The sequence below is a fragment of the Artemia sp. Qi Xiang Cuo genome, chromosome 2 (assembly GCF_049724085.1).
Source record: "Artemia sp. Qi Xiang Cuo chromosome 2, ASM4972408v1, whole genome shotgun sequence".
NCBI classification, from domain to species: domain Eukaryota; kingdom Metazoa; phylum Arthropoda; class Branchiopoda; order Anostraca; family Artemiidae; genus Artemia; species Artemia sp. Qi Xiang Cuo.
In genome coordinates, this window is record NC_142795.1 from 77,861,415 (window position 1) to 77,881,211 (window position 19,797).

General features: G+C 36.7%; 1 protein-coding gene across 1 annotated transcript in view; it reads left to right on the forward strand.

Moving 5' to 3' along the window:
• Positions 1-19,797, forward strand: part of Sol1 (CUB domain-containing protein Sol1) — a 988,790-nt gene that overhangs the window by 649,589 nt on the left and 319,404 nt on the right. Inside the window, exon 8 of the mRNA XM_089107833.1 lies at positions 17,087-17,208. Coding sequence (XP_088963959.1) covers positions 17,087-17,208 — 122 coding nt within the window. The remainder of the gene's footprint in view (positions 1-17,086; positions 17,209-19,797) is intronic.

The window sequence follows — 19,797 nt, forward strand, 5'->3', positions numbered from 1 at the left end:
ACAAACACACAAAAAAGTTATATCCACATGCAATAGCTTAGACACAAAAAAACTTACACACACACACAAAAACTAACACACACACACACAAACTTACACACACACACACAAAAACACACACACACACGAAAACTAACACACACACACCCAAACTTACACACACACACAAAAAATTACACACACACAAACACACACACAAAAACAAACACATTCACACGAAAACTTACAACCACACAAAATCATATAAACACACACACGAAAAATAACACACACACGTCACAAGACACACACACACAAAGCTTAGACACACAAAAACTTACACACACACACACACAAACAATAAAACACACACTCAAAAAATTACACACACACACACAAAAACTTAAAAACAAACACTATCACACACACACACACACACACAAAAACTTACACACACACTAAAAAACTTACACACACACAAAAACTTACACACACACACACACACACACACAAACAAAATAACAAAAAAACAAAAAAACTCACACACACACACGCAAAAAAACTAAAACACACACACACACACACACACAAAACTTAAACAAACACACAACAAAAATTAACCACAAAAGAAAATAATAAAACAAACAAAAACTTACACACGCACACACACACACACAGAGACACACACACACAGACACACACCCACAGACACATACATACAGAGACACACATACAGAGACACACACACACAGAGACACACACACAGAGACACACAGAGACACACACACAGACAGACCCCCTGACACACACACACTGAGACACGAGGATAGACACACAATCCCCGACTCACACAAACACAGACACACACAAACACACACACACCCAGACAGACACACACGTTCCATTAGTACCTACGTAATTAGGCCTAAATGAAGATATATATGCAGAGTTTCATCTAACTATGGCTAAGTTTGCTAGAGACAAGCTATTTTCTTTTGAAAACACATAAAATCAGAAAAAATGTTCAATGTTCCTTTAGTACCAACACAATTAGACTAAAAATGAAGATATTTATGAAGAGTTTCAACTAGCTATGGCTAAGGTTGCTAAAGACAAGCTATTTTCTTGTGAAAACACACAAAATCAGAAAAAATGATCAATGGTCCCATATTACCTACGCACTTAGACTTAGAATGAGAATATATATGCAGAGTTTCAACTAGCTATGTCTCAGCTTGCTGAAACCAATCTTTTTTGTTGTGAAAACACACAAACTCAGACAAAATATTCAATGTTCCTTTAGTACCTACGCAATTAGACTAAAAATGAAGATATCTATGCATAGTTTCAACTAGCTATGGCTAAGTTTGCTAAAGACAAGCTATTTTCTTGTGAAAACACACAAAATCAGAAAAAAATTTCAATGTTCCTTTAGTACCTACACAATTAGGCTTAAATGAATATATCTATGCAGAGTTTCAACGAGATATGGCTAAGTTTGCTAAAGACAAACTATTTTCTTGAGACAACACAAAACCAAAGAAAAAAAAAATGTTCAATTTTCCTTTAGTACCTATTCAATGAGACTGAAATGTTAATATATAGGCAGAGTTTCAACTAGCTATTGCTAAGTTTGCTAAAGACAAGCTATTTTCTTGCGAAAACACAAAAAATCAGAAAAAATATTGTTAGGTTAGATTAAGTTAGATTAGGTTAGGTTAGCCTACGTCCGCACGCAGATAGGTTAGGTTAGGTTGGTTTATGTTAGATTAGGTTAAGTTAGGTTAGGTTACATTAAGTTAGGTTAGGTCCAGTTAGGTTAGGATAGGTTAGATTAAGTTAGGTTAGGATAAGTTAGTTTAGGCTAGGTTAGCCTACCTACGCGTGCGTACTTAGGCTAACCTAGCCTAACCTAACTTAGCCTAACCTAACTTAATCTATACCTAACCTAACTTAACCTAACCTAGCTAATCTAACCTAACTTAACCTAACCTAACTTAATCAACCTAACCTAACCTATATGCGCGTACGTAGCTAACCTAACCTAATCTAACTTAATCTAACCTAACAATATTTTTTCTGATTTTGTGTGTTTTGCATGAAAATAGCTTGTCTTTAGCAAACTTAGCCATAGCTAGTTGAAACTCTGCATATATATCTTCATTTCAGCCTAATTGCGTAGGTACTAGAGGAACATTGAACATTTTTTTCTGATTTTGTGTGTTTTCGCATGAAAATAGCTTGTCTTTAGCAAACTTAGCCATAGCTAGTTGAAGCTCTTCATATATATCTTCATTTAGGCCTAAATGCGTAGGTACTTAAGGAACATGTGTGTCTGTGTTGGTGTATCTCTGTGTGTATGTGTCTGTGTGTGAGTGTCTGAGAGTGTTGGTCTCTCTAACTTCGTGTCTCTGTGTATGTGTGTGTGTATATGTGTCTCTGTGTGTGTCTATGTGTGTCTCTTTTTGTGTGTGTCTGTGTGTGTGTCTCTGTATGATTGTCTCTGTATGTGTGTGTGTGTAGGTGTGTCTCTGTGTGTGTGTCTCTCTGTGTGTGTGTGTGTGTGTATTTTTGTGTGGTTTTAATTTTGTGCGTTTTTGTGTATTTGTTCGTGTGTGTGTGTGTATGTTTTGTGTGTGTGTGTGTGTGTGTGTAAGTTTTTTTGAGTGTGTGTTTGTGTTAGTTTTTTTTTTAATTTGTAAGTTTTTTTGTATGTGTGTGTGTGTGTGTGTGTAAGTTTTTGTATGTGTGTTAGTTTTTGCGTGTGGGTGTAAGTTTTTGAGTGTGGGTGTAAGTTTGTGTGTGTGTGTGTGTGTGTGTATGTTTTTGTGTGTGTGTGTGTGTATGTGTTTGAGAATGTGTGTAAGTTTTTTTGTGTGTGTTTGTGTAAGTTTGTGTGTGTCTAATCTATTGTGTGTGTAATTTTTGTAGTTTGTGTATAAGTGTTCATGTGTGTGTTTTTATTTTTTTGCGTGAATGTATTTTTTATTGTTCATTTGTTTTTGTTTGTGTGTGTTTGTGTGTGTGTGTGTCTAATTTTTTGTGTGTGTGTCTAATTTTTTGAGTGTGTGTGTATATTTTCGTGTGTGTGTGTGTGTAATTTTTTGTTTGTGTGTGTAAGTTTTTGTGCGTGTGTTTAAGTTTTTGTGTGTGTGTATGTTTTTGTGTTTCTTATATTGTTCGCCTTGTGTTTATTTTTTTGGGTTTGTTTGTTTTTTTGTGTGTGTGTGTGTGTGTGTGTGTGTGTAATTGTGTTTTCTTTTATTTGTTTTGTGTGTGTGTGTGTATTATTTTGTGTGTGCGTGGTTGTTTGTTTTTTTGTGTGTAATGTTGTTTGTTTTTAATTTTTTGCGTGTGTGTGTAATTTTTATTGTGTGTGTTTGTAAGTTTTGTGTGTGTGTGTGTGTGTGTGTGTGTAATTTTTTGTGCGTGTGTGTGTGTTGGTGTTTGTAAGTTTTTGTGCATTTGTGTGTGTTTGTTTTTGTGTTCTTGTTTTAGTTTTTTTGTATGTGTGTGTGTGTGTTTGTCTGTTAGTTTTTGTGTGTTTGATAGTTTTTGCAAGAGTGTGTGTTAGTTTTTTGTGTTCATTTTTTATTTGTTGTTTATGTGTGTGTGTTGTTGTGTTTTATTTTGTTTGTGTTTGTAATTTTTTGCGTGTGTGTGTGTGTGTTTTAGTGTTTGTGTGTGTGTGTGTTTTAGTTTTGTGTGTGTGTGTGTGTGTAATTTTTTTTGTTAATGCAAGTTTTTGTGTGCATGTTAGTTTTAGTGTGCATGTGTAAGTTTTCGTGTGTGTGTGTGTGTTCTTTAGTTTGTGTGTGTGTGTGTGTGTATGTTGGTGCGTGTTTGTTTTTTTGTTCGTGTGAGTGTGTGTTTTGGTTTTTGTGGTCGTGTGCATGTCTATTTTATTGTGTGTGTATTTGTTTGCGAGTTTTGTTAATTTGTATTTTTTTTATGTTTTATATTTTTTTGTGTGTGTTTTTTTTATTTTTTGTGTGTGTGTGTGTGATTTTTTTTGTGTTCTTGTGTTTGTTTTGTGTGTGTGTGTGTGTGTGTGTGTTATCGTGTGTGTGTTTGTATGTCTGGGTGTTTGTGTGTAAGTTTTTGTATGTTTGTGTGTGTATTTTTTGTGTGTGTGTGTGTGTGTGTTTCATTTTTTTTTATAATGTAATTTTTTTTTATCATGTAATTTTTAGCGTTCATTTTTAATTTTTTTTGTGATTAACAAATAATAATTTTCTGAAATGACACACCTATGAAAGGCTAATAAGTCTAGCTTAGAAAGGTCAAAATTAGCAAATTATCCATCCCAAATCATAGGTTTCAGTCAACACACACCTACGAATGGCTATGAAATCGTGCTCAGAAAAATCAAAAAATATCAGCCAACACACCCCCAAATCATAGGTTTCAGACATCACACACCTACGAATGACTAAGAAATCAGGTTATGAAAAGTCATAAATAGCAAATTACAGATCCCTAATCTTTGGTGTCAGACAGCACTCACTTATGAACGGCTAGAAAACCTAGGTCAAAAAAGTCAAAAATAGCAAAATACTCATCCCAAACTATATGTTTCAGACAACAAACACCAATGAAAGGCTAAGAAATCCAGCTCAGAAAAGTCAAAAGTAGCAATCCATCCACCTCAAATCATAGGTTTCAGACACTACACACCTATGAAAGACTAAGAAATCCAGCTCAGAAAAGCCTGAAATAGCAACCCACACATCCCAAATCATAGGTTTCAAACACCACACACCTACGAAAGACTAATAAATCCGATTATGAAAAGTCGGAATTAGCAAATTACTCATCCCAAACTATTGGTTTCAGATAACATTCACCTACGAAATACTAGAAAACCTTAGCTCAGAAAAGCCTGAAATAGCAAACTGCACATCCCTAATCATAATGTTCTGACAACACATACCTATGAAAGGCTAAGAAACCTAGCTCAGAAAAGTCGAAAATAGCAAACTACACATCCCAAATCATAATTTTCAGACACTACACACCTATGAAAGACTAAGAAATCCAACTCAGAAAAGCCCGAAATAGTAATTTACATATCCCAAATCATAAGTTTCAGACAGCATTCACCTACGAAATACTAAGAAACCTTAGCTCAGAAAAGTCTGAAATAGCCAACTACTCATCCCAAACTCGAAGCTTCAGACAACAAACACCTATGAGTGATTAAGAATCCTAGCTCTGAAAAGTCCAAAAAGCAAACTACACCTCCCAAATCAGAATTTTCTGAAAGGACACACATATGATAGGCTAAGAAAACTAGCTCAGAAAAGTCGAAAATATCAAATTAACCATCCCAAATCATAGGTTTCAGACAACACACACCTACGAAAGGCTAAGAAATCCAGCTCATAAAAGTCAAAAAATAGCAACCCACACATCCCAAATCATAGGTTTCAGACACCACACACCTACGAAACACTAAGAAATCCGGTTATGAAAAGTTGGAAATAGCAAATTACATATCCCAAATCATAGGTTTCAGACAACACTCACCTATGAACGGCTAAGAAACCTAGCTCAGAAAAGTCAAAAATAGCAAACTACTCATCCCAAACTATAGGTTTCAGACAACAAACACCAAGGAAAGGATAAGAAATTCAGCTCAGACAAGTCAAAAGTAGCAATCCACACATCCCAAATCATAGGTTTCATACAACACACACATATGAAAGACTAAGAAATCCAACTCAGAAAAGTCAAAAATAGCAAATTACATATCCCAAATCATCGGTTTCAGTCAACACACACCAACGAAAGTCTAAGAGACCTAGCTCAGAAAAGTCAAAAATAACAAACTACTCATCCCAAACTATTGGTTTCAGACAACATTCACCTACGAAATACTAAGAAACCTTAGCTCGGAAAAGTCTGAAATAGCCAACAACACATCCCAAATCATAATTTTCTGACAACACACACCTATGAAAGGCTAAGAATCCTAGCTCTGAAAAGTCGAAAAAGCAAACTATACCTCCCAAAGCATAATTTTCTGAAAGGACACACATATGATAGGCTAAGAAATCTAGCTCAGAAAATTCAAAAATAGCAAACTATTCATCCCAAACTATTGGTTTCAGACAACACACACCTACGAAATACTAGAAAACCTTAGCTCAGAAAAGTCAAAAGTAGCAATCCATCCACCCCAAATCATATGTTTCAGACACTACACACCTATGAAAGACTAAGAAATCCAACTCAGAAAAGCCTGAAATAGCAACCCACACATCCCAAATCATATGTTTCAGACACCACACACCTACGAAAGACTAAGAAATCCGGGTATGAAAAGTCGGAAATAGCAAATTACAAATCCCAAACTATTGGTTTCAGACAACATTCACCTATGAAATACTAGAAAACCTTAGCTCAGAAAAGCCTGAAATAGCAAACTATACATCCCAAATCATAATTTTCTGAAAGGACACAACTATGAAAGGCTAAGAAATCTAGCTCAGAAAAGTCAAAAATAGCAAACTAAACATCCCAAATCATAGGTTTAGTCAACACACACCTACGAATGGCTAAGAAATCCAGCTCAGAAAAGTCAAAAAATAGCAACCCACACATCCCAAATCATAGGTTTCAGACATCACACACCTATGAAAGACTAAGAAATCCGGTTATGAAAAGTTGGAAATAGCAAATTACATATCCCAAATCATAGGTTTCAGACAACACTCATCTATGAACGGCTAAGAAACCTAGCTCAGAAAAGTCAAAAATAGCAAACTAGTCATCCCAAACTATATGTTTCGGACAACAAACACCTATGAAAGGCTCAGAACTTCAGCTCAGACAAGTCAAAAGTAGCAATCCACCCACCCCAAATCATAGGTTTCATACAACACACACCTATGAAAGACTAAGAAATCCAGCTCAGAAAAGTCAAAAATAGCAAACTACATATCCCAAATCATCGGTTTCAGTCAACACACACCAACGAAAGACTAAGAAACCTAGCTCAGAAAAGTCAAAAATAGCAAACTATTCATCCCAAACTATTGGTTTCAGTCAACATTCACCTACGAAATACTAAGAAACCTTAGCTCAGAAAAGTCTGAAATAGCCAACTACTCATCCCAAATCATAATTTTCTGACAACGCACACCTATGAAAGACTAAGAATCCTAGCTCTGAAAAGTCCAAAAAGCAAACTACACCTCCCAAATCATAATTTTCTGAAAGGACACACATATGATAGGCTAAGAAATCTAGCTCAGAAAAGTCAAAAATAGCAAACTACCCATCCCAAACTATATGTTTCAGACAACAAACACCTATGAAAGGCTAAGAAATCCAGCTCAGAAAAGTCAGAATTAGCAATTCACCAACCCCAACTCATATGTTTCAGACAATAAAGTAATAATTTAGTCTAAGTAATCCCTCTCAGAACAGCCATATTTATCAAGACACACATCCCAAATGATATGTTTCAGACATCTCACAACTACGAAAGACTAGGAAATCCGATTATTACAAGTCGAAAGTAGCAAACTATACAACACAAACTAAAGTTTTCGGGAATCAGTCACCTACGAAATACTAAAAGCCAGATCTCAGAAGCTCCTGATAGAGAAAACTCTACAACCCAAATCGTAATTTTCTTTCAACACCTACCAATGAAATGCTATGAAACCTAACTCAGAAAAGTCAAAAATAGCCAACTATTCACCCCAAATCATAGGTTTCAGACGCTATACACCTATGAAAAGACTAAGAAATCCAACTTAGAAAAGCCCGAAATAGTAATTTACATATCTCAAATCATAGGTTTCAGTCAACACACACCTACGAATGGCTATGAAATCCTGCTCAGAAAAGTCAAAAGTAGCAATCCACCCATCCCAAATCATAAGTTTCAGACACTACACACCTATGAAAGTCTAAGAAATCCAACTCAGAAAAGCCCGAAATAGCCAAACTACATATCCCAAATAATCGGTTTCAGTCAACACACACCAACGAAAGACTAGGAAACCTAGCTCAGAAAAGTCAAAAATAGCAAACTATTCATCCCAAACTATTGGTTTCAGACACCATTCACCTATTAAATACTAGAAAACCTTAGCTCAGAAAAGTCTAAATTAGAAAACTAAACACCCCAAATCATAGGTTTCAGACACAACACACCTATGAAAGACTAAAAAATCCAAGTCAGAAAAGCCCGAAATAGTAATTTACATATCCCAAATCATAAGTTTCAGACAGCATTCACCTACGAAATACTAAGAAACCTTAGCTCGGAAAAGTCAAAAATAGCAAACTACATATCCCAAATCATAAGTTTCAGTCAACACACACCAACGAAAGGCTAAGAAACCTAGCTCATAAAAGCCTGAAATAGCAAACTACTCATCCCAAACTATTGGTTTCAGACACCATTCACCTAGGAAATACTAGGAAACCTTAGCTCAGAAAAGCCTGAAGTAGCAAACTACACATCCCAAATCATGGGTTTCAGACAACACACATCAACGAAAGACGGGTGTTCGGGGAGAGCCTTTGAGGGTCTGTGGGTCCCTTGAGGGCCGGTGGTCCTTTGGGAGCTCGGGGGGACCTTTGGGGGGGGGCCCGGGGGGGGCCTTTGGGACCACGTTGGTCCTTTGGGAGCTTGATGGGCCTTTGGGGTCCGGTGGGGGACCTTGGGGGGACTGGGTGGTCCTGGGGGGCCCCGGGAGGCCCGTTGGGTGACTGGGGGCCAGTGTGGGCCCGGAGGTGGGCCTTGGGGCCCTCGGTGGTCCTTTGGGAGCCCGGGGGACCTTTGGGGGCCGGGGGAGGGCCTTTGGGGCACAGAGAGGGCCTTTGGGGGATCGATGGGCCTTTGGGGACCGGAGGAGGACCTTTGGGGCACAGGGAGGGCCTTTGGGGAACAGGAAGGGCCTTTGGGGGTCCGGAGGGGCAGTTGGGGACCGGTGGAGGGCCTTTGGGACCCCGTTGGTCCTTTGGGCGCTCGATGGGCGTTTGGGGACCGGAGGAGGACCTTTGGGGCACAGGGAGGGCCTTTGGGGCACAGGGAGGGCCGTTGGGGGTCCGGGGGGGCAGTTGGGGGCCGGTGGAGGGCCTTTGGGACCCCGTTGGTCCTTTGGGAGCTCGATGGGCCTTTGGGGGCCGGTGGAGGGCCTTTGGGGGCACAGGGAGGGCCTTTGGGGCCCAGGGAGGGCCGGTGGGGGGCCTGAGGGACAGTTGGAGACCGGTGGAGGGCCTTTGGGACCCCGTTGGTCCTTTTGGGAGCTAGATGGGCCTTTGGGGAACGGTGGCGGGCAGTTGGGGGCACTTGGAGGGCCTTTGGAGCACCGGGATGGCCTTTGGGGGGCGGGGTGGACAGTTGGGAGCCTGGGGGACATTTGGGGCCTGGGGATGGCCTTTGGGGGTCTGGGTGGGCCTTTGGGGGCGCCGGTGGTCCTTTGGGAGTTTGGGGGGCTTTGAGGACCGGGGGCTTCCTTCGGGGTTGGGGTAGGAGGATTGGAACCCTTTGGGGTTGGGTTAGAGGACCTCACAACACTGTTCAAATGAAACTTGTGTATTATAACGACCACAGAGTTTCACCATTAAATTCTCTTCTAAAATCTCTTCAAAAATCTTCTTTTAAAATGTCTCTATCTGTTTCGCCGAAATAGTTCCATAACCTGTCTAAAACGGTTTCGCCCAAATAATCCCTAAACGTAAATTCAGCGTGTTCCTTTGTTATTGGCATCTCTGCGCTAACGCATTTCAAATTAATATGAACCCTTTTCGCGCGCTAAAACAATTCATCGCTAAGATGTTTCTTGCCTAATTGTTTCCGAGGCCTGTGGTTATTAATATCCTTTGGAGTTCGACCAGTAGAACTGTTCCCGAGGCGAAGACATTAATGACTTGGATCTATTCCCGGAGAAATGTTTCTATGCGGAAATTTTTAAAGTCTGACAGATGATGTCACTCATTGATTGATCTGTCAAGACATGGGAAATTAATTTGTTGTTTCTAAGGGGAATTATTGATTCACGATAGGTGAATTGAGGTCGACAGCACAGGTGCTCTGACTCGTGACAGCACCATGTGGTTTATGGTTTTCTCAGTGAGAAAGTTCCTGTTTTTTCAAATTTTCACTGACAAAAACCATAAAAACATAAAAAAATGTGAGAAATTTCCTGTTTTTTCAAATTCTCAATGAAAAAAACCATAAAAACATATAAAAATGTGATAAATTTCCTTTTTTTTCAAATTCTCACTGACAAAAACCATAAAAACATACAAAAATGTGAGAAAGTTCCTGTTTTTCAAATTCTCACTGACAAAAACCATAAAAACAGACATAAATGCGACAAAATTCATGTTTTTTCAAGTGAGAAAATTCCTGTTTTTTCATTCTCACTGAGAAAACCATAAACCACGTGGTCCTGTCACGACTGGCACCCCCATCTCTACTACTAACATCCCTTCCGTGCCCACCATTTATCCAAACACATGCAACCAAAATTTGAGATAGCCATTTTGTTTAAAGTAGTTGAAAGGTACGAAAATTATATCTTTGATGAGGACACTCCCCCACAGCCCTCAGAGCAAGGGTTGTAAATTATGCCCTGTGGGCATATAAAGTTTTATAGAGAACTTTGTCGTAGAAACCTGAAGAAGGGCTCATTCGATTGGAAATTCAAAAGGGCTAGTGCCCTTTTTAAGGTCGAAAGTGATTTGAGGGCAACAAACCCCCCTCTCACGCCCACTTTTTCCCCAAACACATCCAATCAAAATTTTTAATAGATATTTTGTTCAACGTAGTTAAAAGTTTTAGAAATTAGGTCTTTGAGGATGATAACCCCCTCAGAGTGCCCAGGGCAAGGGTTGTAAGTTATGCCCTGGGGTTATATAAGGTTCTTATGACTCGTAATGTTGTAGAAACTTCAAAAAGAGCTCATTAGATGGAAATTAGAAGGTTTTTTGCCCTTTTTAATCGTTGAAAGTGATTGGAGGATAACTAACACCCCTATCACACTCACCATTTCCCCTAACACATCCAATCAAAATTTTGAGATAGCCATTTTGTTTGATGTAGTAAAAAAGTCCGGAAATTATGTTTTTGAGTTTGACCCTCCCCCCACAGCCCTCAGGGCAAGGGTTACAAGTTATGCCCTGGGGGCATATAAGGCTATTTATAAAAAGCGTTTTCGTAGAAACTTCAAAAAGGAATCATTCGATTGGAAATTGAAATGGCTAGTGCCCTTTTTTATAGTAAAAAGTGATTGGAGGGCAAGTAACCCCTCTCTCACGCCTACCATTTCCGCAAACACATCCAATAAAAATTTTCAGATAACCATTTTGTTCAACGTAGTTGAAAGGTCCGGAAATTATGTCTCTGAGGATGGCAATCCCCTCACAGCCCTCAGGGCAAGGATTGTAAGTTATTCCCTGGGGCATATAAGGTTTTTATAGAAAGCGTTGTCGTAGAAACTTCAAAAAGGGCTAGTGCCCATTTCAATAGTCGGAAGTTATTGGAGGGCAACTAACCCCCGTCTCACGCCCAACATTTCCCTAAACACATATTATCAAAATTTGGCGATAGCAATTTCCTTCAACGTAGTTGAAAGTTCTGAAAATTCGGTCTTTGAGGATGACACCCCCCCCCCTCCCAGCCCTCAGGGCAAGGGTTGTAATTTCTGCCCTGTAGACAAATAAGGTTTTTATTGAAAGCGTTGTCGTAGAAACTTCAAAAAGGCTCATTCGATTCCAAACTGAAAGGGCTAGTGCCGTTTTTAATAACTGGAAGTGATTGGAGAGTCACAAAAGTCCCTCTCACGCCCACCATTTCCCCAAACTTATCCAATCAAAATTTTGAGATAGCCGTTTTGTTTAACGTACTTGAAAGTTCTGGAAATTAGGTCTTTGAGAATAACACACCCCTCATAGCCCTCAGGGCAAGGGTTGTAATTTATGCCCTGGGGGCATATACGGTATTTATAGAAAGCGATGTCGTAGAAACTCAAAAAGGGCTCTTTCGATTGGAAATTGAAAGGGTTAATGTCGACTTTTTGATAGTTAAAACTGATTGGAATGCTTGACATTTTTATTGTAAAGATCGATGTGGGTATAATGTATTATTTTTTTTTTTTTTTTTTTTTTTGTTTAGACCAAGGCACTTCGTATCGAATGAGTTGTCGCTGGAACTTCGAAAAGGACTCATTCGATTGAAAATAGAAAGGGCTAATGCCCTTTTTAATAGTCAAAAGTTATTGAAGGGCAACTAGTTCCCTCCCATGCCCACCCTCTTATTTGCCTATTATGTTTAAAAACTAAATGTTGCCTTAAGATTAGATCAAAATTCACAGTGTTAATGCTAATTCCCAATAAGGTATCAGCAGTATCCCATGAACGACTGAGGGTAATATGTTCCAACTTTCGGGGCTACTTCTGCTCTTAAAATTTAACAAAATCAAAATAGCATAAGTGTATCCAAGCCATCAAAGAAAGTAAACAGACATTTTTTGCGAATGGTATCAAGTTTTGTATTTCAGGTCAACTAGAGGAGGTATGAAACTAAATTAAACACTACTATTTGTGTCTAGATTTTTTAAAAGGGTGTATGTTGTTAAATATTGCTGAAAATGTTCTTACAGCATACAAACAGCAGGCCAAACTGTAATATCCTAAAAAAACGAAAAGATTTAAAGTATTATTTACTTTTTTCCTGAAAAAACTATGTCAATAGAAAACGAACAGAAATTAATTGAAAAAAACTTTTTCACAAAATAAGTTTTTCAAAGAAAAGTAAAGAACTCCATTAAACCAAAAGTGAGCAAAAATCAAATCAAATAATCTACCAAGCGTGAAAATACCACAAATCAGCATCTATAAATAAATGAAACCCAAAGCGAACAGAAATTACAATAAATAACCGATTCAAGCTCAAAACCAGTAGAAATTAACGTGAGTAGGACTCAAAGCCCATATGCCTTCCCAAGGCCAGAACATAATTTGCACTTTACTGAAAAAAAATACAAATGAATGAGCATTGTCAGTTTAATATACATGATATTTAGTAATCAAAATGTTAATATTATTTGATTTATTAAAGTTATAAAATTAAAAATATTTATATTTTTCCAGTAAAGCGCAAATTATTTTCTTGCCTTGGGAAGGCATAGGGGTTTTGAGCCCTGCTCATGTTTATTTCTGCTGGTAGATTATTTAATTTTATTTTTGCTCATTTTTGGTTTAATAGAGTTCTTTACTTTTCTTGGAAAAACTTATTATGTGAAATTCTTTTTTAATTAATCAAACAGTTCGTGGTAACGAACTGTAAGTAAGGAGCGACCCGGCTCAATGGTAACCGAAACTCTAAAAAACGGGATTTTGATACCAATAGATACATCAAAAGAATCAAATTTTAATTCTGATTTCAAATATATAAGTTTCATTAAGTTTAATGTTACCTATAAAAAGTTACTCGCCTGAGAAAATTTGTCTGATTTTCGAAAACAGGGGAAAAGACCCCCTAAAAGTTATAGAACGTTAATGAAATTCTCACCATCATATTCTGCGTATCAGAGAACCCTACTGTAGAGGTTTCAAGCTCATATCTACAAAAATGTGGAATTTTCAATTTTTTGCCAGAAGAAAGATCACGGATGCGTGTTTATTTGTTTGTTTGTTTGTGTGTTTATTTGTTTGTTTTTTTTTTCCCCAGGGGTGATCGTATCGACCCAGTGGACCTAGAATATCGTGGGAGGGCTCATGGGAACTTAAATTAAAAGTTCTAGTGCCATTTTTAAGTGACCAAAAAAATGGAGGGCAACTAGGCCCCCTCCCACGCTCATTTTTTTACCAAAGTCACCCGATCAAAATTTTGAGATAGCCATTTTGTTTAGCATGGTCGAAAATATGATAAATATGTCTTTTGGGATGACTTAATCCCCCGAAGTACCCAGAGGGAGGGCTAAAAGATATGAACTTTACCCAATGTTAACATATAGTATTGGTTATTCGGAAGTATACAGAAGTTTTCAGGAGGGTTTTTTTCTGCTTGTGGGTGGTAAGGGTGGGTCGGGGGTTATGTTGGAGGATCTGTTCATGAAGGAAGTTTTCATGGGGGAAGGGAAATCGCCATGAAGGGGGCGCCGGACTTGCCAGCATTATTTATTGGTTATTGGGAAGTATACAACCATTTTCAGGAAGGATTTTTTCTGGAGGGGGGCTAGAGGAGGGAGTTACTCTGGAGAATATTTCCGTGGATGATGTTTCTTTGGGGTAAGGGACATTTCTATGAAGGGGGCGCCGGATTTCCAAGTATTATTTAAAAAACGATCAGAAATTAAATAAAAAAAAACCAAGTTTTTTCAACTGAAATGTAAGAAGGAATATTAGAACTTAAAACCAACAGAAATTATAACGTATGTGAGGGGGTTCTCCCCCAAGTCAATACCTCGCTCTTTACGCTACAGTTTTTTTTTTAGTGCTTTCAAAATAGCTATCTATTCTAATTAAACGGCCTTTGTGATTCAGGGGTTTGTGAATCAAATTTTTTTTAATTTTTAACGTAAAGAGCGTGGTATTGACTAAGGGCAGAACCCCCTCATATACGTAATAACATATACGTAATAAAAAAACAATAAAAAAACAAGCGATACGGCTCAATAGTAATCGAAACATTTAAAAACGGAATTTTGATGTCAATAAATGTATCAAAAGAATGTGTTTATAATGCTGATTCTAAATATATAAATTTTATTAAGTTTAGTATTACTCATCAAAGGCAACAAGCCTGAGGAAATTTACTCGATTTTTTAAAGAGGGGGAAACATCCCCTACAAGTGAAAGAATTTTAATGAAAATCACAACGTCAGATTCAGCGTATCAGAAAACCCTATTACATAGGTTTCAAGCTCATATCTGCAAAAATCTGCAACTTTGAATTTTTGCCAGAAGAAAAATATACGAATATAGAAGTTAGTTACGTAAGTTAATTTGTAAAGACATTCATTTAGCAAAAGAAAAGTAAAATTTTTATGCAAATAAAAGCTGCATTAACTAAAAAACGATCAGAAATTAAATAAAAAAAACAAGTTTTTTAAACTGAAAGTAAGGAGCGACATTAAAACTTAAAACGAACAGAAATTATTCCGTATATGAAAGGGCTGTCCCCTCCTCAACGCCTCGCTCTTTACGCTAAATTTTTTTATTGTTTAAAAAAATAAATTTGTGTGATAGAGTCAAACTTTAGCGTTAAGAGCGAGGCGTTGAGGAAGGGACAGCACCTTACATATATGGAATCATTTCAGTTCGTGTTAAGTTTTAATGTCGCTTTTTACTTTCAGTTTAAAAAACTTGTTTTTTTTATTTAATTATAATTTAGAGACCACACCTCTCTAGGATAGGTTGAGTTGGTTTGGAACCACCGAAACAATCTACTTGGATATACCTCTGATCTGACCTTCATATGCGTACGAAATTCCATAAGATGTTAATTAAAATAGAAATTTTTTCAGAAAAAAAAGAAGATCGTTTTCCTAAACTGTTGACTTATTATCTAAGATACTGATTTTGTACCTCAGGCTCACAAAAAGGATTTTTATGTTATAAACGAGTCCGGCATGACACGATACCTAAAAAGCTGACTTTCCGAGCTAAGATAGTTTTCATTTGTAGGTTTTTATACGATTTAGTATGCTAAGATATATTTTTTCTAGAAAAAATTGCAAATTTTTAATTTGTATTTACTTTCTTTTCGTGATCTTGACTTTGAAAAAAGAGTTCCGAAACTTCATACTTTATCGTCTCTGAGCTATAGACTGATAAACACAGTCAAAAACAAATCAAAAACATTGAAAGCAGTTTTTATGGTTGGTGATTAAATACAAAGTGACAAACTCAAATTATTTCTCTTAAAAAATTCCAGGAATAAAGACATTTAAAAACTTCAAAGACGTCATTTATAATTTTCTATACATAGACTATGAAATAATTTAAGAAAACTTTACCCTAATGGAAACTTGTTTTCAGTAGAAAGATGAGGCAATCATCTCCTAGCAAAGCTTTGGAAAAGCCTGTTGAAAACAGCGGAAGATTTTCGGATTATGCTCCAGGGATGTTTGTGACTCCTGAATAATTAACATCCATGTATATAATTAAGTTAGCTGAATAGTAATTTAAATGCCATTACTTGTATTTTGTAGGAACAAGTAGCATCAGAAACGCTGGGTTAAATAAGTTTATGAGAGAAGTATCCACAACACAAAAAAAGTCAGTATGTTCGCTGTTACACACAATAGTATCTGCATAATATGTTTAGCCTTCTGGTATAGAGAAAAAAAGAAGTTGCAAATTTTTTTACTGAAATGACACAACTTTTAAAAAAAAGACTAGAAAAAATATTCGGAACTATGTTAAGTTGCGAAAAAATTTGAATGAACACAAATTACTACAGATAAGGAACATATGATTTTGAACTTAAATAAGCATATTTTTATTTGCAGTTTACAACAATTCAAAAAATATATAATATTGGAAAAAAACAAAGGATATTGTTACAATTTCTGTGTAAACAATATTGTCATTGAGTTGCCCCAGAGATGGCTGCCCAATTTGTTGATTGCCCCAAAGTAGATGAAATCAGAAAACCACCCACATACGGCCCCAAAATCTGCAAGAGTCAAGTGTTTCGCAAAGAAACTCTAGAAAAAAGATTTGCACTCTGGTGGTAGATAGAGCGTCAATCCGATTAAAGGTGAAAAGGGTGCCTCCCCGTAGCCTGAAGCGGGTTTTTCTCCAAATTCAACCCCCTAACGTCCCATGTAGATTATTTCTAGCTGTGGTACTGATAATAAAAATCATGTTCTTTTTTCTATTCTCTAAATTTTTTCCCTTTTTCTTCGCAATCCAGAATTGCTTTTAATCTAAAATCTATTTTGTCCTTCCGTCCAGAATATTTAATCTGTAGAGTCTTTGTCTCTCAATTATAATCATATCCTTCTTTGAAAATCATCATTTTCGTCTTTGTCAGCACGTCAGGCTATAGTATCATAGACGAAGTATCCAAAACAAACAATTCTTTACTATAAGAAAAATTAATGATGAATTAAAATGATTTATATTGCAGAGCTATTTTGAATAGTGCAAACCTAGCGAACCCTTTCAATTACACAAAGAGGATCAAAGAAAAGTACAGGCACCGTCACCATGGGGACGGAGGCGATGATTCTCCCTCAATGTATTGGACAAGTCAAACGGAACTACAAAATATTTCATAATAAAGCACTAGGTGTAAGCACATTTCTAAGCAAAGTACATTTCGTTCCTTGTATTATTGACTTTAAAGTACAGACACAAGGATATAGTCTTATGAGATTTTGTGTTCTTCCACCAGAGGAGTTCTGGGTAGTCTCACGTCAGGGTCTGTATTTGAAAAGTGTGTTCATGATGACTAAAGCGCTGTGTCGGCAAAATCCTATTAGGTGTTTCCCTCTTTACTTTGTTTGCCCGTGGCCAAAGTTGTCCATTTTGACCGTAGGTATAAGTGAACGTAAGTAAAGAGGGCTCAGGTCTTAGTCATAACTCTATTGTTGAGTCAAATACACCGATGAAAAGGCATCGTTATCATAATTTGCTCTTTAAAAATTGAAATTTTACGACTGTTCCTACAATTCTTAATTATCTCATTCTATTCGGCTACTTTGATGTTTCGTCGAGGCTTTCCTTCCCCCTCCAAAACATGCTACTATGTACACGCCTACAGTTGCTGTACGGAAAATAAATGATGACAATATGTAGTTATATTAGTCAATGTAATCTGGCTTTGATGGTAGAATTAAGATAAAAGCATTAATTAATAATCCAACATCATGAAACTTAGGCAGCGAATCATGAAAACCGATATCTATGATATCAGCTTGATTTTCCATTTGTAATTATAATTGTTTGATCTTGGTTACAATATTTGTATTTCGGGGTTAAATTATTGACTTCAAGTAAGGAAGCTGAACATGATAATTTAAGTGTTAAGACGATTAGCTATGAACAAATGGCCCAATGTGGATACAAATTAAATAAATACATAGTATTAAAAAATATTGTTTGAAGCTTCATGGCTAGAGTTTTTTTTTTACACAATTAGGTTATTGTGAAGAAAATTTCTGCTTGAACACTAATGGCTCAAGAGATTCTTACCACCTTGTTTAATTGTCTTTTGTTGTTATTTTTTCTATGAATTAATTTTAAAAAAACTTTTCCACAAAATAACTTTTTCAAAGAAAAGTAAGGAACTCCAATAAACAAAAATGAGCAAAAATAAAATCAAATAATCTACCAAGCGTGAAACTACCACAAATCAGCATCGATAAATAAATGAAACCCAAAACGAACATAAATTACAATAAATATCCAAGTCAAACTCAAAACGACCAGAAATTAACATAAGTTGGGCGCAAAACCCCTATGCCTTCCCAAGGCCAGAACATAATTTGTAATTTACTGAAAAAATATAAATGTTTTCACTTTTATAACTTTAATAAATCAAATAATATTAACATTTTGATTACTACATATAAGTATATGTATATTAAACTGACAATGCACATTCATTTGTATTTTTCAGTAAAGTGCAAATTTTGTTCTGGTCTTGGTAAGGCATAGGGGTTTTGCGCGCAAATTATGTTAATTTCTGGTCGTCTTGAGTTTGACTCGGTTATTTATTGTAATTTCTGTTCGTTTTGGGTTTCATTTATTTATCAATGCTGATTTGTGGTTGTTTCACGCTTGGTAGATTATGTGATTTTATTTTTGCTGATTTTTTGTTTAATGGAGTTCTTTACTTTTCTTTGAAAAATTTGTTTTGTGGAAAAAGTTTTTTTTAATTAATTTCTGTTCGTTTTATATTGACATAGTCTTTTCAGGGAAAAAGAAAATAACACTTTAAATCTTTTCGTTTTTTTTTAAGACTTTATAGTTTGGCCTGCTATTTGTATGTTGGAGAAAATTTTTCAGCAATTTTTAACAACATACGCCCTTTTGAAAATCTGGACACAAATAGTACTGTTTAATGATACCTCTAGTTGACCTGAAATGGAAAACTTGATACCATTCGTAAAAAAAATCTGTTTACTTTCTATGATAGCTTGGATACACTTGGGCTATTTTTATTTGGTTAAATTCTAAAAGCAGAAGTAGCCCCGAAAGTTTGAATATAATACCCTACGTCGTTCTTGGGATGTTGCCAAGATGCCTTATTGGGAAATAGTATTATCACAGTACACTTTGATTTAATCTTAAGGTAACATTTAATTTTTAAACATAATGGGCGAATGGGAAGGTGGGCATGGGAGGATGGGAGTGGAAGTGGAATTAGTTGCCCATAATCACTTTCGACTATTAAAAAGAGCATCAGTCCTTTCTATTTTCAATCGACTGAGCCTCTTTCGAAGTACCCACGACAACTCCTTCGATACGAAAAGCCCTGGTCTAAACAACAACAAAAAATATCACTATTCACTTTCGACTATTAAAAAGGGCACTAGCCATTCGAATTTAAAATTGAATGAGCCCTTTTCTGAAGTTTCTACGACAAAGCCTTCTATAAAAACCTTATATGCCCCCAGGGCGTAGCTTTAAATCCTTGCCCCGAGGGCTGTGACGGAGTATCCTCCTCAAAAACATATTTTCTATCTGGAAATCAACTACGCTGAACTAAATAGCTATCTCAAAATTTTGATTGGATGTGTTTGGGGAAATAATGGGCGCGGGGGGGGGGGGCTATTTGCCCACCAAACACTTTTTAAAAATAAAAAGGGCACTAGCAGTAGAGGGGGAGGTGCT